At 52.2% G+C, this 17,001-nt stretch overlaps 1 protein-coding gene across 2 annotated transcripts in view; it reads left to right on the top strand.

The window, feature by feature from the left end:
* Window positions 1-17,001, top strand: part of SORL1 (sortilin related receptor 1) — a 153,432-nt gene that overhangs the window by 72,759 nt on the left and 63,672 nt on the right. For both annotated transcript variants that reach the window (XM_053928621.2, XM_053928620.2), the window contains exons 13-18: window positions 3,661-3,839; window positions 7,121-7,307; window positions 10,791-10,919; window positions 11,417-11,502; window positions 14,557-14,729; window positions 15,788-15,919. In XM_053928621.2, coding sequence (XP_053784596.1) covers window positions 3,661-3,839; window positions 7,121-7,307; window positions 10,791-10,919; window positions 11,417-11,502; window positions 14,557-14,729; window positions 15,788-15,919 — 886 coding nt within the window. The remainder of the gene's footprint in view (window positions 1-3,660; window positions 3,840-7,120; window positions 7,308-10,790; window positions 10,920-11,416; window positions 11,503-14,556; window positions 14,730-15,787; window positions 15,920-17,001) is intronic.

Genomic DNA, 17,001 nt, shown 5'->3' with positions numbered 1-17,001 from the left:
GCCTCAGTCTGTGCAGCCACCTGGCATTTACTCGGTCTGTGGCTCACAGAGCTCTTTTTGCTTCTCCTCCCGCTGCTCTTCTTTTGACCTGCTGCTGCCTGCTGTCAGCCTCATCAGAAGAGAAGCAGGAGAGGATGTTGTGGTTGTCACACCCTCAAACTGCAGTGGTGATACCCATCCATGCACGAGTGAGGGCTGCTCTGGGCCAAACTAGATTTCTGGTGCAGGTCTGAGATTCAGGTCCCTACACGTCTGGCCTGCCCCCCACCGTCATCCTCTCTCCTCCAGTCTCAGAGTGTACTGACTCCCTTGTTAGTTACCGTTTCATTGCATGCCTGGATTCCTCAGTTCATTAGCAAGGCCTCCTGCACAAGTGTTTCTATTCTGTGCAGACTAGCAGGCACTTAGTAAATATGTGATTGTTCAGATATTTTTATTGCTTTTTTTTTTTTTCTTTTAACTAATTTATGAAACTGGAAGGGTGTGCTGATGTGGCTTGGGGGCACTCCCCATGTGCTGTGTAACTGACAGTTCCTGGAGCCCCGTGTGTATGGCCTGTGGTATGCAGTGGCACGGAGATGACCCCAGGCACCTCTTCGCTTTGCTGGGGCTTGTAGCTGTTAGGCACAATTGCAGGTCCTTTACGCCGTTTGTGGAACATCTGAAATGAACCAGATGTTTTTCTAGGTACTGAGCACACACAGGTGAGTGGGGCATCGTCTGGGAACTTTCTGGCCCACTGTGACTCTGCTGTGTTTTGAGGCAGCTGGGGAGAGAGGCTGGAGGAAGGGAGAGCTTTGGAAGGGAGCTTCCGGCCCCAAAGCTTAGCCTGCCTCAGGGAGGAAGCAGAGTAACATCTGCAACTCTAATAAGAGGTTTAGTGGGGACTGAGGTGGAACGTGGCTCCAAGTTTGTTTTCTGTTGTTCTTCTAAGTTATTCATGTCTTTCTCTTCCTGATTAGCGCAGACAACCAAGAGTCGATTGTAATTTGTTTCAGCTTCTGCCTTGATCCTCCACAGAAGCTGTTACCTTTGTGAACGTTGATTGAAGTTGAGAGCAAGAAGGGGAATACTTTGTGTTGTTCCTGTGTCTCCATGTCTGAAATTAGTAAATACGAGCCTGTCCAGGGCACTCACTCGTCTCTCCATTCAGTGTGCTGTCACCGAGTACCTGCTCGGGGGTGCGGGTTTTCAGTGTTCGCAGCCCATGTTCCTCACAGGAGGGGCTGCGTGACTGCATGTGCTGCCCCTCAGGTGACCCACACGCAAGTTTGTCGTCTTGATCGGAAGGTGTGACATTGGTTTCTGTTTCTTCTCCACAGTATGCCTGTCAGCATAACTTTATACAAAGGCATCTTTCCTCAGAGGAGATCCCTGATTTCAAAGGCTTCCCTCTGGGAGTCCAGGAGAGCCCCTGGAAAGGCTGCGCCAGTAGCCACTGTCCTTTCTGGGCCTCAGTTCTGCAAGTGGCCACGGTTCCACCTGGGCGGCAGCAGTTCGCCTGTTGACTTGATTGCAGCACCGAATGCCAGTGAGGTTTCCTGGGAGAATCACAGGGAGAGCCACGCGACCCCACCTCATTCTAACCCCCATGCAGTTTCTTCCGCACCCTTGTTACAGAGGAGCAGGTGTTCTTAACCACCTTTTAACTGCCTTGGCTCTTACTGTATTATCTGCACAGGTAGCATTGTGCCCTTTGCAGAGGTGGTAGATTTGCCTTCCTTTTTGTTAGCGTGCAGCTCATTGGCAGATGTGTCCAGCTCTGTGAGAAGCAGACGTCTTATTTTGGGTTGAGATAAAACCATTTATCAGCACACTTGGGTTTTGTTTGTTTCATTGGTGGTGGATGTATTTAACTGTGTGGTCCACAAAGATTCTTGTGGTCCACAAAGATTCTTGTGAAAAGAAGAATGTTCTCTGTCATTATCTCGCTTTACAGGTGGTACTAAGACTTTAGCTCATTACAGTGGTGCAAGAAGGAGATTGAGTCAACTCACCCCTGTATCTGCTTCAGAATACTTTAAGCCAGAGGCACGTCAGCCAGATGAGAATCTCTCCTCTTTAGAAGATCCGGAGAGGCGATCACTCGGGCCCTGTTGACACTCTCACGTTGCCCCCTAACCACCACCACCGGTCTCCCACACAGCCTCCTTGCAGGGTAGGGGCGCAGTGACCTTAATGTCAGAGGAAGTGTGTGCACTGAATGAGGCCTTGGAAAGCTTTGTGTCAAGCATTAGGATCCTGAGTATCGCTACAGAAACATGGGAAACTGGAAGGAGAAGTTTTGTATGTAGTGCGGATCTCACAGAGCCTCAGGAGCTCTGTGACCCTAACGGAAGCTCTCATTGAGTAGTTTCTCGTGTCGACCATCTTGCCGGCTTACTGGGCAGTGAAGCACAGAGGCACCTGCCTCCCGTCCTCCTCAGCACAGATGATAATTTGAAATCATCACCATCACTTCGGGGCTGCTAGTGCTTCAGGGGCCTCCTGGTTTGTTCTGATGTATCCGCCTCGGAGACTTTCCTCAGCACATACCTTCCTTCCAACGTTGAAATTTGTAAGGCTTCAGTAAAAGTTGGAAGAGTTACATAAAGAACACTCATGCAACCTTCACCTAGAATCAGCAATTGTTAACAATTTGCCAATTTTCTTAACTATCACCCATCGGTCCTGTCTGTCCGTCCATCTATCCATTCATGCATCTCCAATAAATAAGGAGACTTTTCTGCACAATCAGAATGCCACTATCCCATCTAAGAATATTCACGTGAACTTAGTATTACTCATAGGCCATATTTTTTTTCCTTCGTTCCGTATTATTAAAGGTAGTTTTTTTCTAATTCAGGACTCAATCAAGGGTTACTCACTGCATTTGGTTATTACACCTCTTTTGTCTCTTAATCTATATCCGGCTTTCCCCCTGATTTGTTTGTTTTTCGTGGCTTTGATTTTTTATTTTTGAAGAATCCAGACCTATTGCCACGTGGAGTATGTCACGTGCCGGATTTGTCCAGTTGTGTACAAGCACACGTAGGTGACGCGCATCCTCGGTGCTTCGCTGGAAGCGTGCAGTGCCAGGTCGTCCCACTGTTGGTGACGCCAGGTGTGGTGAAGGTTGGTGACACTGACACCGCCCACTGAAAGACTGCACTTCCCTGTGAACATTCTGGTCCCCACACTCTGCACCCAGGGGCTTTAGCATCTGCTGATGATCTTGTGTGAGTCGGTCATGCAGCAGGGGTTACCGAATGGTCACTTTTCTCATCCTGTCATCGTTTTCAACATTTATTAGGTAGCATTGATTATAAGAAAAAATTCCCCCCCTCCCCTTCTGTCTTACTTTTAGTATCACCTAGAGACCGTGCCCTGTTTTCAGTCAGTGTATAATCTGTTTCATTATCTCTCCTTTTTGTGTTCAACGTGTCCTAAGTTGGGTCAGTTAGAGTGCACCAAGCTGGCTCCTGTGTCCTTTGTGTTGCCTGTGCCCATCCCTGAGCACACCTTGCTCTCTGGCACAACCTTAAACTCTCTCTGCTGTAGGTTGCGATCAGCCAGTTCCCCAAGGAGCCCTGCTTCCAGCCCCTGGTGAGTACCGTCTGGAAACTGAGCCCTTGCCCCAGAGGCGTTAATGGCAAGGCCCTCTTACTTGCATTCGGGCAGATACAGCACCAATGAAGGGGAGACCTGGAAAGCGTTCACCTTCTGCACGCAGCCCGTGTTTGTGTACGGGCTCCTCACAGAGCCTGGCGAGAAGAGCACCGTCTTCACCATTTTCGGCTCCAAGAAGGAGAATGTCCACAGTTGGCTGGTCCTCCAGGTCAACACCACAGATGCCCTGGGTAAGCTGCTGTCTCCTCGCCCTGTTCTGGAAATACTTGCTGGCCAGAGCACCAGCTCAGATGCTCGGTACCTAGGAGCATTTGTGATCCATTGAGTGAGATGGGCACGTTCAGACTAAGTGGCTGAGGATTGCGTGGGCCGCACTCAGGCACGTCGTAATGGGGCCATGTGCTGTTCGCTTCCTTCTCCTGGTGTGTAGTCACTGGCATGGCGTGGGTGTAGTGCAGGTGTGTTGAGTATGTGGGAAAGGAGTTAATGAATGCATGAAGGGAAAAGGCTCTTTGAAGGGAGCAGTTCCGGTCCGACGAATCCAGCTGGGAGCTACTCTGTGAAGGGCAGTGGGCCCAGTGGTGCGGGGCCTCCTCAGGGTCTGCTAGTCCCGGCGGAGCACAGGCACGTGAGCAAAGAGGGGTGATGCGCCGTCCTTCCCGCGCCCCTTCTCTGCCTTGGCTGATGGTATTCCAGCTGCAGGGACTGCCCCTCAGGCCACCTGTTCAGTTGCCACCAGTTAAAACCCTTTCGTGTTTTGGATCCAAGGACCTGCCTACTCAGGTCCCACCCAGAAGACTCCTCCCTTCTTCTCTGTGTCCAGAGTATTAACACACTCGCCTGCCCAAGTTATCGATTTGTGCCTGTCATCTGTGTGTGTGTGTGTTTTCTGTCAACTGATTGTAAGGTCCTTGGACATACGAAGCTGTCCTCTGCATCTTTATTTTTCATGCACTGCACTGCCTGATAGCCTCCCGGGCAGTGAGGGGTTAATAAGTACCTGCTGATTTGAATGGCATTGAGGTGATAGTTCCTCATTATTTTCAGGCAGCATTTGCTCCAACCTGAGGCACACATACATAAAAAAGACGTAAAATGCCAGTATTGACTTAGGTTGCTTTGGAATTCCTATAAAACCCCCTCTAGTTAAATTTCGAGTGGATGTGGATAGATTAAGTGGTCGTCCGGGTTGTCTTACCATTCATTCCTCAGCCTCCTCCATGGAGGTGCTGTGCTTTCTAATAGTGACAGCGAGTTCTGTATTACTCCCAGGCCACACGGCCAGATGTGCCCCCACGCCCCCAGGAGGCAGGCCGGGAGCTATAGTCCTGGATGATACAGCCTTTCCCTAGCTCTCCATTTCTAGGAGATCACGGCTTCCCATTTCTAAAAGGAACTGTAGCATGTGCTAAAACATAGCAGAGGGTTGGATAGTGCCCAGGGACCCAGATGGCAGTGCAGTCACCTGCTCCCAGCACCAAACTGGAATTACAGCTAAAACACGGAACCGTCAACCTGAATAACCAACTGGAGACTAGTTGACCAGAGGTCTTATAACCAGGGATTTACAGGAGAAGCCACAAGGAGACTGGTAGGAAAGGCTGACATTAAAAAAGCTGGGCCCACACCCACGTGCAGTTGTGGAAAATCCAGAGGGACCTCTCAGTTGCACATGTTCACCCTGGGGAGCGTGGGGTCTCCACCTCACACTGGGCTCCCCAGCCCAGAGCACTGGAGCTGGGGAGAGGAGCCCACCTAACATCTGGCTGTGACAGTCCTCAGGGATTCTGTCTGCCAGGGAGAGACAGGAGTCTGCGAGAGACCCAAGCATGCTCTTAAAGGGCCAGCATGCAAAATCTCATTCGCAGCCACTTGCCCTGGGCTCTGGCGGAGAGATGGCAGCTCAGAGCAGACTGGAGTCATATAGGCAGAGATGGGGTCGTGGCTTCCGGGAGAGGGCCGAAGGGACAGTCACCAGGGTCCCTAGCTGAAGCTCCCACTCTGCCCAGAGACAGCATCCCTCCTGGCTGGAGCGTTTCCCCCCATATGGCATCAGCCTGGGAGATGCAGCAGTCCCAGCCTCCCGGCTCCCTGGGGCCCTGCCAAGCTCACACCCTGAGGCTGCTGGCTGTGGCCAGCCTGGGCAGACATTGGTGGCGTCAGAGACAGGCTGGAGAAGACTGAGCTTTGCGGCTTTTGAGTGAGGGCTGTTTTGTTTTGTATGCCCTCACTGGCACCACTGCCCCCCGCTTCCTGTGCTGAGCCCTCCCTCCACACGGCCACCTCTCAGTCTGTTCCAACCTGAAGAACTCTATTGGCCTCGCCCTGAGGGCTCCCTGACACCCTGCCCTCCCACAAAGGTCCTCAGACACTGGGCGGGTGGCGGCCGACTTTAGAGAGCCTGGAGATGTTTGCTCAGTGGCCTCACACTCAGCACTGCCACTGACTTTCAGTCTCTGTCAGTCTGGTGAACACCATTCGCCTCCACTGGTGACTTACTGAGACCCTGCCTCATGCAGCTCTTCAGTGGCTGAGCCTAACCGGCAGCAGGCAGATAGAGTTGGAGCTTTAGGTGCCTCGAGCCCTTCGCTGACCTGCCCCAGGCTCGGTATTGGTGGAAGCTGGCCTCAGTGTTCAGCTTTGGCCCCTGCACCCCCAGGCCCAGCAGAGGCAGCTGGTTCACTTTGTGGCTCCTAACAGGTAGCCCAGGGCTGGTCACAGGCAGCATCCGATGCTGATCTGCACCTGAGTCCCTCCCTACAGGCTCCAGACCAACACACCCAGTTGTGGGCTTCAGAGAAAATGAGAGCAGAACCCTCATGGTCAGCCAGCCTGAGGGTCAAGCCTGCCCACAGGCAGGCTAACAGCAACCAAGACTCAACCATACTAGGAGGGTATGATCCTCACATAACCCACGTGGGACACCCCTGGACACCAGCTCAGTGATCAGGGAGATGCACCACTGGGTCCCACAAGATAAGGCCACCCTGCCAAGCTTGGGAGTCCTAGCAGCTCTACCTCATACAGAGAAGCAGGTATGGGGTGGCTGCCAAAATGGGGAGACGAACAAACATGCCCCAAATGAAAGAACAGGAGAAATCCCCAGAAAAAGAGCTGAAATGAAATGGAGGCACTCAATCTGCTGGGTAGAGTTAGAAACAGTGGTTGCAAGGATGCTCCAGGGCTTAGGGAAGGAAGGATGAACTCAGTGAGAACGTAAAGAGATAACAAGCATCAGGACACAGAAGCTGTGAGAGAGAACCAGTCAGAAATAGGTAGCGCCAGAGGTGGCTTTCTTCCTCCTAGCCTCTGATGAGCATTCGTGCTGCAGTGGGCGCCGTCTGTGTTTGTGTGGGTGTCCCCCAGCCTCGGAGCAGGCGGCGCAGAGGCCTGGGACAGCTCCAGAGGCCCTTGCAGGGCAGCCCCAGGATGCTGGGAGGTGGGCAACGGGGCCTCGGGGTGAGGGGCACCCCTCAGGGGCTCCCTGTGACGCTGCGTGTCCTTTCCGCAGGGGTTCCCTGCACAGAGAACGACTACAAGCTGTGGTCGCCGTCTGACGAGAGGGGCAACGAGTGTTTGCTGGGGCACAAGACCGTGTTCAAGCGGAGGACCCCCCACGCCACCTGCTTCAACGGAGAGGACTTCGACAGGCCGGTGGTCGTCTCCAACTGCTCCTGCACCCGACAGGACTACGAGTGGTGCGCTCTTTCTCGGGGGCCCGGGGCTGTGTGGGGCTTCGCTCTGGCAGCGCGGTGGCAGGCCAGGGTCTGGTGCCGGCCCTGAGGGAAGGAAGGGAATCCTAGGAAACAGATGTTTATTAAGCATCTTGTAGGTGCCAGGACCTGTGCTGGGTCCTTTTCCGTAGGTTATTCCGTGTAGTTTCAGCAGCCATGTGCTGTGGGAGAGGTGTGACCACCTGGGGACACTGCCGGAGTTTATTCAGGAATGACCACTCTGCAACTTACGTCTGCGTGGGCGGCCCGAGCAGAGGCGTGCTGACAGTCCCACCGCAGGCGACTCCCTCTTCTGGGGAGCCCCGTTCCGGAGGGAGTTTCTTTATTTGATGTGAGGGAACATTAGTGTGTGCATGTGCACTTGCATTCGTCAGTCCTTGAGCGGCATACGCAGGACACTGCCGCCTTGCCGAAAGCAGGAGAAACGGCTGCACACAGGTGACCGTGACGGGAGGTGGAAAGCCGCAGGTGGTACCTGGGAGGGGAGGCTGATTTGTTCTTGGGTTGAGAACTTTCTGGAGAAAGCACCATGTGTGGCGGGCCTTAAGGAAGCAGCTGGCCGTGTGGACAGCAGCGTTTGAGGAGATGAGCAGCAAGTGTGCGGGCAGGCGCGCTGGTGGGGTTTTGCTTGGTGCCTTGCTAGGTGTACAAGGTGGGGTCAGTGCAGGCAGGTGGGGCTGGAAAGAGAGACCTTGTTCCGGGAGCCAGAGGGTATGTTTGAGGAGAGTGGAGGACCAGAGCAGAGCTCTGTGTTGGGAGGATCTCTGGTAGTGGTGCAGCCGGGGTCCCCGCAGGCCAGTGGGGCCTAGGTATTGAACACAAACAGCTTGTTTTCAGTAGTTGCTGATGCACAAAGAAATACAGTTCGCTTTGGGAAGCACCCTCTTCTTGACTAAAGCCGGGAGCCTCTGGCATGCTGGAGCAGGGCCACATAGCCAGTGCTGGGGGCTGTGGAGGCCATGTGGTCGCCGGGCCGTGGCTGCCCTCCTGGCAGGTCTCACTTGCCAGCACAGCTCTCCAGGTCTGGTGGCCAAGTCCGGTCCCGCACCAGGGCTTCTAAGACTTGAGTGCTCCCATGAGTCCCCTGGGGTCTGGTCAGACCACAAGTCCGGGCTCAGCGGTTCTGGGAGTCTTCCATCCTGCCAGACTTAGGCGGTTCTGCCGCTGCGCATCTGTGAGCCCACCATTCGAGCAGCAGGACACACATTCCCTTTGAAAGCCGCGTGGTCCTGAGATAAGGGTGCAGAAGCTGCCCTGGCAAACCCACAGAGCTGCATGAGGCACCCGTGATGTTCGTTCATGGCCCTTTGCTGCCTCTGCCCTCTCTCGGATCCCCCGAGACCGGAGCTCTGATCTGAGGGCTCCTGCGGGCCAGAGGTGGTCCCCCAGACTGGAGAGGCCCTAGTCAAGAGAAGATTGCCCTGCCCTCATTAAGTACTTCAAAATAAAATGAAATAAGCAATGTGCAAGAAAACCTAACAGATCTTTGATTGTTCCCCCTTGATGACCACCGTTAAGACTTTTCTCAAAAATCTGCCTCCCTGCTGTGGCAGCAACGACAGATTCTGGGAACCAGGGGCTGCTTAACCGGCCTCCTGTGAGTGGCCTGGCTCTCACTGGTCCCCCATGCCCACCCAGCTGGCCCATTGGAGAAACCTGGCGGATGCTGAGTATTTATTCCAGACCAGGGAAACCGGCCCCCCACCCTCCGGGAGCTGGGAGCTGGGCTTCATGAGGGCAATGACCCTGTGGGTGACAGGGTGTGCAGACTCCAGGCTACCCCGTTCCTGCTCTTTGGGGCACCGTGGCTACTGGGGAGGCACCAGCCAGCTGGCTGTGTGTGCCTTGAGGATGTGTGGCATTGGACTGTGGCAGTGAGAAGTGGAAAGGCCTGAAGACAGACAACAGGAGAGGAAGTGAGAGCACGTGGATTTGTCGGGTCTGCCCGCTAGTTCAGCTCCTGAGTGACAGCTGCGTCTGATGGTGGGTTACTGCCGACAGTCCCTGTGTGCCGTGTGAACAGGCCATGTGAACATGGCCGGCAGGCCCAGCCACAGCCCCTGTGTGCCGTGGTTTCAGGGGCAGGTTCTTTTATGTCTTTTTTTTAAAGGCAAAAGAAAAAATTCTGAAAGTACAGTCCACTCTTTTACACCTTTATATTTCCCCTCATTGCTGTGAGTGCAGCTACTGGGGTGCACAGTGCGTTTCCCAGTCCGACCCTGCGCCTGCACCGCCTGCAGTCTCCGGATGCGCTACCTGCACACATGTGTTAGAGCAGAAGCCTAGGAAGCGACACCTCCTTGGAGGCGTGGTGAACTTCGCGGTCCCCTGTTTGTTAGGGCAGGTGGGGGAGGAAGCTGATCTTAGCCCTTCAACGTGCCCTTACTGCCCACTACGTGATGGCTTACAGTTTGGGAAAAACCTGCCTAAAAAAGGAGGCACAAAAGTAATTAGCTAATGCTCCACATTGTCCCTGAAAAGAGTTAGAGCAGCCATTCAATAAAAATTACCTGATTTAGTGAGTAAGACCTGTTTTATACAGTAATACAACTCTTCCTTCTGAGCCATTCTGTACAAAATGCTGCATGTGGATCATGACATCGTGCACACAAACCACTTTGTCTGTGCCTGTTAAACATTTTTCACATAGCAGGTGTTTAATAAATACTTGTTGAACCAACTAGAGTGAATGAAGCCTTTCAGGTAAAGCACATGAACCTGGAAAACTCCTCTGAATTGTGGATTTATGGTTGGGGCAGGGCCTTGGTGAGCATGCAGTGAAGCTGCCTCATCTTAGAGTTGTTCAGTGCAGCTGAGAGAAGTCACATACTTTAGGCAGAGCCGAGATGAGACCGAGAACCGTGCTTCCCACTCTGCGCCTTGAGCTGGGAGGTCTGCAGAGATGTGGCCTCCAAGTCGCAGAAGGCCTCATCGAAGCACGTGCATCGAAGCACGTGTCCTGAAGTGCAGGATCAGGCACCAGGGTGACTATCGGTAGTTTGTGGGCATGCTCTTAAATAACATTGGTAAAAAAAAATCCTTGGTTAAAAGAAGAGATTATTCTTTTTAATTTCTCTTTTAATTCTTCCAATCCTGTAAAGGAGAAAGTCTCACTGGGGCTAGGAATTCTTTACCATTTGGTAATCATTTTAACAAGAGCGGGCAGGCCCAGAGGCTTTGCGTGGAGAATGGGATCTAGCTAAAAATTTAACATTGTTTCGCTTTTGGCATAATGACTTGTGTTTGCTTACGGCACGATAGTGGTTCTAATACGAAGTGTCTTTAGGAAGTGTGCCGGTGTGGAAATGTGAGTAGCCTGTAAAGGGATGCGTTAAGTAACCTGCAATGCAGGGAGTCGGCGGGACGGGAGAGTCCGAGGGTGGGACTGGAGTGCCGCAAGCACGTAAGTGACCCAGTGGCCTTAACAAACCCCAACTGCCTTTCCAGTGACTTCGGCTTCAAGCTGAGTGAAGATCTGTCATTAGAGGCTTGCGTTCCAGACCCTGAGTTTTCTGGGAAGTCCTATTCCCTTCCTGTGCCGTGTCCTGTGGGTTCTACTTACAGGAGAACAAGAGGGTACGTCTCACACGGACTGCATGCCAGGGACGTGGTGGGGGCCCACACGTAGTGTGAGGGGCGCAGAGAACTACCTGGGTCCCCTTTGTTCCCTGAAGAGTTCCACGTAAGCAGGTTTCAAGTAGCTTGGGCAATGTGTAAAGTTAGGGTGTTTGCAAACTTTTCTACCCTTGGTCAGAAAAAAGTACATGTCTGTATGTTTCTCTACAGCTCTAGTTGTATGTTAAGCCATACATTCTAGCAAGGCCACATTTTCAGAGGAGTTTGTTGGAGAGATATATGTAAAAGTCTCACCAGGACGGCACTCAGCTTGCTGGCGCTGCCTGATGGGGTTACAGGCAGGGCTGGTGCAGATGAGTAAGCCCTGCTTCCTGTTCTGTGGGGGATGAGGAGATGAGCTCCTTGTGCCTGGTAGGAAATGTGTTCCCAGCCACAAAGCCCTTATGACTGTTCTTCGATGTTTCTGACCTCTTGTTCTTGGGGGGGGGGGGTGGCAGCTATCGGAAGATTTCTGGAGACACCTGTAGTGGAGGAGATGTTGAAGCGCGACTGGAGGGAGAACTGGTCCCGTGCCCCTTGGCAGGTAAGAGGTAGTTTCTCCTTATGACCCCACAAGCCGCCCCTGAAACGTGATTGCCCTCTCACCCAGGTCCAGTCTCATGGTTGGGATTCAAACTAAATGTGTCTGTAGCCTTATGACTTTACAGGAATGAGAAGTATTTTTTGAAGTGAATCCCCTTTGGTTATTGAGGAGCGTTGATTGGCATCCGCTGTGTCCTGGGCGCGGATGGGTGCGTGGTGCCCGAAGGCCTTCTCGATGCTCCTCGGTCTGTTTGTCAGTGATGAACGTAAAGAGACTTGTGGCTTTTGGGGAAGTAGCTAAGGGGTCTATGTTAATTCTTATAATAATAATTATCAGTGATATTTTGATGGGGTTTTGCCCATTTTAATGCCCTTTCCATGTGTTGTCGTTTTAATTCCTGAAGCAGATATCGTTAGCTCCCTTGTTTTTAAAATGTGAGGACGCGTGCTCAGAGGAGAGGGTTGGTCGGCTTTTTTAAGGTCACACGTGGTAAGTGGCAGAGTCCATGCTCTACCGGGGGGGTGGCTGCAGCGGCAGATGGATGTCACGTCCAGCATCTTGGGTGATCGCTGTGCATGCTGGTCAAGAACAGCTTCTCTGCAGTGTTTGCACATACTGGAAGTGTGTTCAGAAGCCCGTGTTTTAGTTGACTTAGTGGTGACGGCACAGGAAGTACTTGTGCTCCACACACGGAATTATGATCCCTCAACAATGAGTTGATCTCTCAGCACCTTTTCTTTACTCTGTTGCCGGTCTGTCTGCAGTAGTGCTTCCTTGTTCCCTCCGAGCCCCTCCCTCTGGATGCAGGTGAGTGAGGGCGCAGACATCTCTCAGCAGGGCTGCCTCCTCGAGCACCTGGAGCAGCGCGCTGTCCTTGCTCGCAGCCTGCCAGCTCGCCCTGTGGTTTCTGTGCTCAGCTCATTAGTCCCTTAATTTAATCTTCCAGCTTTATCAGAGTAATCAGCATGCCTCTCAGTGGGGACTTAGCGAGAATGTGCCTCAGCAGACTCTTAGGGACGGGCAGATGCTTCCTGGAGAGGAGGGCTTGGGCTCGCAGGGCGTGAGCAAAGCTCTCATGAGCTGGAGCACCTACATTTGTAATAAGTGTTATGAAGATAACTCAGCAAGGGACAAAAGAGTTTATTTAAAGCCGATTAAACTGATAAGATATTTTCTCTTTTGAGAGAGGAGAGGATAACTCAGGGAATGAAGTGGAAAATCTTATTTGTGGTGTAGGTGATCCCTCAATGTTTTTTCTTTTTAAATGCGTGGAACTGAAGGCAGACATGTACCACCAAAGGGCAAGGTCATAGGACTGATGGAAACCTCAATTTGCAAAGATGAGGTAACCTGGGCATCTAGAAGGACTTTTAAAAGTGAAGAAGTTATTTCCCTTTATGATTACTGTAATAACACAGATTTCTACGCTGTGCTCAAGGATGGCTGGATTGGCCAAGGATACTGTTCCTTCCCTAAGTTAAGTATCGGTATTACCCATGGGAATGCTGCATGCTCCTCCCCACCTCCCGCTAAGGCATGTCAGTGTTCCTGGCCTCAGCCCCTCTGTAAAGACATTCATTAGAAGGTAGGACCAGAGCCCCTGGATGAGGCTCACAGAGGTCAGAGAGAGATGGGGTGAAGGGCTCACTGTGCATATCCTCCCTGGGATGTCAGCAGCCTCATGAGAGCCCTGGGCTCCCGTGTCAGCCACAGACTCTGGCGGTCTCCATCCTGACAGCCCCTTCATGGGGACTTAAGTGGGAAGGAGAAATTCGTTACCATGTGGTGGTAGCTTACGTACTTTTGGAGTGAAGTGAGACCAGAGGCAGAGCAGCCCACCTTATCTTTATTAGGAGTTGCAGTAGATTTGTTTTTGGTGCATTATCTAGCCTTTATAAAGCTGTGGCTCATTCCCATTAACTCGTCAAGTGACTAGCATGAGAGAAAGGGGAGGACGGCAGTAACCATGAGATGTCCCGCAGAGAGATTTGGATTGGCCCCAGCTCCCACGTGTGAGACACGTCCTCGGAAGGGCGTGCAGGGCGCGAGTGTGTCGCTCACCAGCTCCCTCGGAAGAGTCTGATGTTTTCCAGGCTGTTCCCTGGGTGGGAGACAGAGCGCTAGCTCATCTGGTTACTCCTCTGAAATTAAGTAAAGCTCTTTAGGAATTCTGGTCATCTATTCCTGTAACTTAAAAAATGGCAACTTTGTATCTACATCATAAAAGGCAGCACTGTGTGATGGTTATAGCGGAGACATCCAGACTGCCTCGGTTCAAGGCGTGGTTCTGCCACTTACTGGTTGTGTGACCTTAAGTGAGCCACTTAACCTCTCTGTTCTCAGTTTTCCTATTGGTGAAGTGGTGTTAATAATAGTTCTTTCATTATGCAGTTGTTATTTGGATTAAACAATGCCTGGTACATAGTATGTACAGTGTGTATAAGTATTTGTTTAGTAGAAATAGTCTTCGTGATAATCATGTTGTAAAACATTTTGTCAGTAGTCAAGAACAAATGCATTATTACTGTTTTAAAAATATAACAGATTGATATAATTGCTATATGCCATTGTAAACAATATTTAACAGGTGAGCAAATTGATTAGAAAACTTAGGTACACTCTTCAGTGACCGGTGATCTCTAGTCCCCAAGATTATTGTGACATGTGGTACAGCCTTCTCATGAGGACCACGTGCTGATGGTGTCATTATTTTGTCCAGTGTGATTGATGACTTCTAGGCCGAGCCTAGGTGTTTGGATGTTGGAGCATGCCTACTGAGAGATCTAGATTAAAAAAAAGAAAAATAACAAGTCATAGGCTTTGTGAACGAGAACACCCGTTTAAGATTCAGGGGGGTGTAAGTAACTCGCTCGAGGTGGGAATGTGGTTCCATCACACACCTCCTGAGTCTGGACCGAGTGCGCTTGCACGGGACCCACAGCACGTGCCCTGTGGTGGCTCTGCGGTTGTGTGTGAGGACAGAGCCGGTCAGGCATGCTGAGACACCTTCGTGTGCCCCGGGTCACCTCCCTGCTGTTCTGTGGGTCTGTGCAGAAGAGAATGAGTTTATCCTGTATGCCACGCGGAAGTCCATCCACCGCTACGACTTGGCCTCAGGAGCCACCGAGCAGCTGCCGCTCACCGGGCTGCGGGCCGCGGTGGCCCTGGACTTTGACTATGAGCACAACTGCCTGTATTGGTCCGACCTGGCCTTGGACATCATCCAGGTGAGTCAGCCCTTGGTTTGGTCCTAGGGGCTGTGCCCTGCAACTGTCCAGACTAGGTAAACTTCTTTCAGAATGGCCTAAGGAAGTGGGTATTAGAAGTTTTAAGTCATGATTCATCTGAAGGCTGAGTGAAGAAACCTTTCAGTTTTCTGTTTTAATGCTGTCTTTCCCTGCCTACGTCTGTCCTTGTAGGAAGGACAAAGGGAGCCCCAAATCCACAGTCCTGCTTGTAAACAAGGTCTTCCTTTTCCTGCTGGGAAGCTTTTAGGACTAGGAATGTTAGAGTTTTAGTCACTTCCTATTGCACCACCTGCCTCTAGCATCCTTCTTCCCAGCTTTGAAATAGTCACACTTGGCTTAGTAGAGTTTGTGTCATTATCCACTTTAGCTGGTGAGCACAGTCCAGGACCAGGGAGTGAGCTGCGAAGATCCCCGCCCAGGCAGGATAGAGAGCCACCATGCACTTAAACCTGTGCCTTTTCCAGGAGAGCTATTGAGTCTTTAATCCTGTTAGAAGCGCAGCTTCAGCAGGCTTTTCTGGGCATCCAGCCTGACAGAAATGTGGCACGCAGTGCTTGGGCATCTGAGGGGTGGGAGTGGGGGCAGGTGACTACTCAGTTTAGCTGTCCCAAGGGGACAGTAGCACCTGATGGCCAGGAGCCTCTCGAGGGAGGAAGACTGCAAAAAGCAGACAGAAGACCTTAAAAACAACACCAACCTGGTTTTAGCTGAAAGGCAAACAGACATGTGTGCCTCGGCTGCCTCTGAGTTTGTCCTTGCGATGCCTCGCAGCTCGGTGCTTGGTGTTCGGTGCTCACGGGGGTGCAGACTGGCCTCGGGCACCTTCTGTTCAGCTCGGCTGCTTCAAACAGGAGGTCATGACACGTTTTAGAAGTGCTTCTGTTAGGAACTGGCTCTGTTCGTCAGGAAAACTTACTGATGTAAAACACTGCATTCCTTGCCAGTCAGGCTGGGTGAACAAGGGTCACCATCCATGGGACCAATTGGGCAGGAGGTCGTTTGAGCTTCTCACAGAGCTTCCCCTTTCCTCTCCGCAGCGCCTCTGTTTGAACGGGAGCACAGGGCAGGAGGTGATCATCAGCTCCGGCTTGGAAACGGTCGAAGCCTTGGCCTTCGAGCCCCTCAGCCAGTTACTTTACTGGGTGGATGCTGGCTTCAAAAAGATTGAGGTATGTGTATTCCCGTGTCCATGTAGCGCGTAGCGGAGCACCTGGCCTTCGAGCCAGACTTGGCACCGAGGTGGGAGCCAGTGTCTCGTAAGACCCTGCAACATCTCAGGGAGTCTGGAGGATGGAGTCCCTGAGCCTCTGGAGAAGGAAAAAAGGGCGACGGTCTCAATCATCGCTCTCTGTCACCGTGGTCCTGCATAAGAACAATAGGTGAACCTGTCAGATTTTAGGAGGGCACCTGAGAGTTTGTATTTTGGCTAGAAACGACGTAAGGCAGAACAACGACAGTGGCACTGGCACAGCGTTATTACAGAGCCGTGACATCGGTGTTCTGACAGTGCTGCAGTCGACCGAGCAGCAGTCAGCGTCACGGTCATCATCGTTGTTACTGTGCTGCCGGTGGGTCCTTCTGTGCAGCAAGCCAAGCTGGGGCCACTTTACAGGAACTCTTTGGTTCGTTCTCATGACAGCCCCGTGAGGCGGCTGTCCCTCTTTCCTCGCCTCATCCATCCGCAGCTTAGCACCCAAGGCACCACGAAGGCAAGCAGTGGCCTGGGACCACTAGGTCAGTGCCCTGCTGAGGCCTGGGATCCTGCCACGGCACTCGTGCACCAGTTCTCTGTGGGGCTGGCACGGGGGCCGTGGGGGCGCCCAGGAGGAGCAGGTAGACACAGAGAGCCAGGCGAAGTGACAGATAGGCCTGGGCTCAGTCTTCATTCCGGTAGCTCTGTGACATGGGTGTCACTTCCTTCATCTGTAAGATGATGTCATATCACAGGTGCTTCTTGGGGACATGACGTGTGCCAGGCACAGCTGTATGACGTGACAATAGGCAGTAGGCAAGGCACATGGATTCTGATAGACAATAGACTTTAGTGGAGAAGCAAAATGGTGAAGAAATAAGTCAGTCAGTTCTGTTGATGGTAAGTGCTGCAGAGAACATCAACCAGGGCAGGGTGACCGACCCTGTGAGGGGGCTGTGGGACAGTGTTGGAAATGGTAGGCAGGGAGGCATCTTGGAGGTGTGACACCCGAACTGACCCCTGACTGAGGACAGGGTCGTGCCCATGTCCCAGGGCCTG

The sequence above is a fragment of the Desmodus rotundus genome, chromosome 7 (assembly GCF_022682495.2).
Source record: "Desmodus rotundus isolate HL8 chromosome 7, HLdesRot8A.1, whole genome shotgun sequence".
Lineage (NCBI taxonomy): Eukaryota > Metazoa > Chordata > Mammalia > Chiroptera > Phyllostomidae > Desmodus > Desmodus rotundus.
The sequence above is the reverse complement of the archived record's forward strand: the minus strand, read 5'-3'. Positions and strand labels throughout refer to the sequence as shown.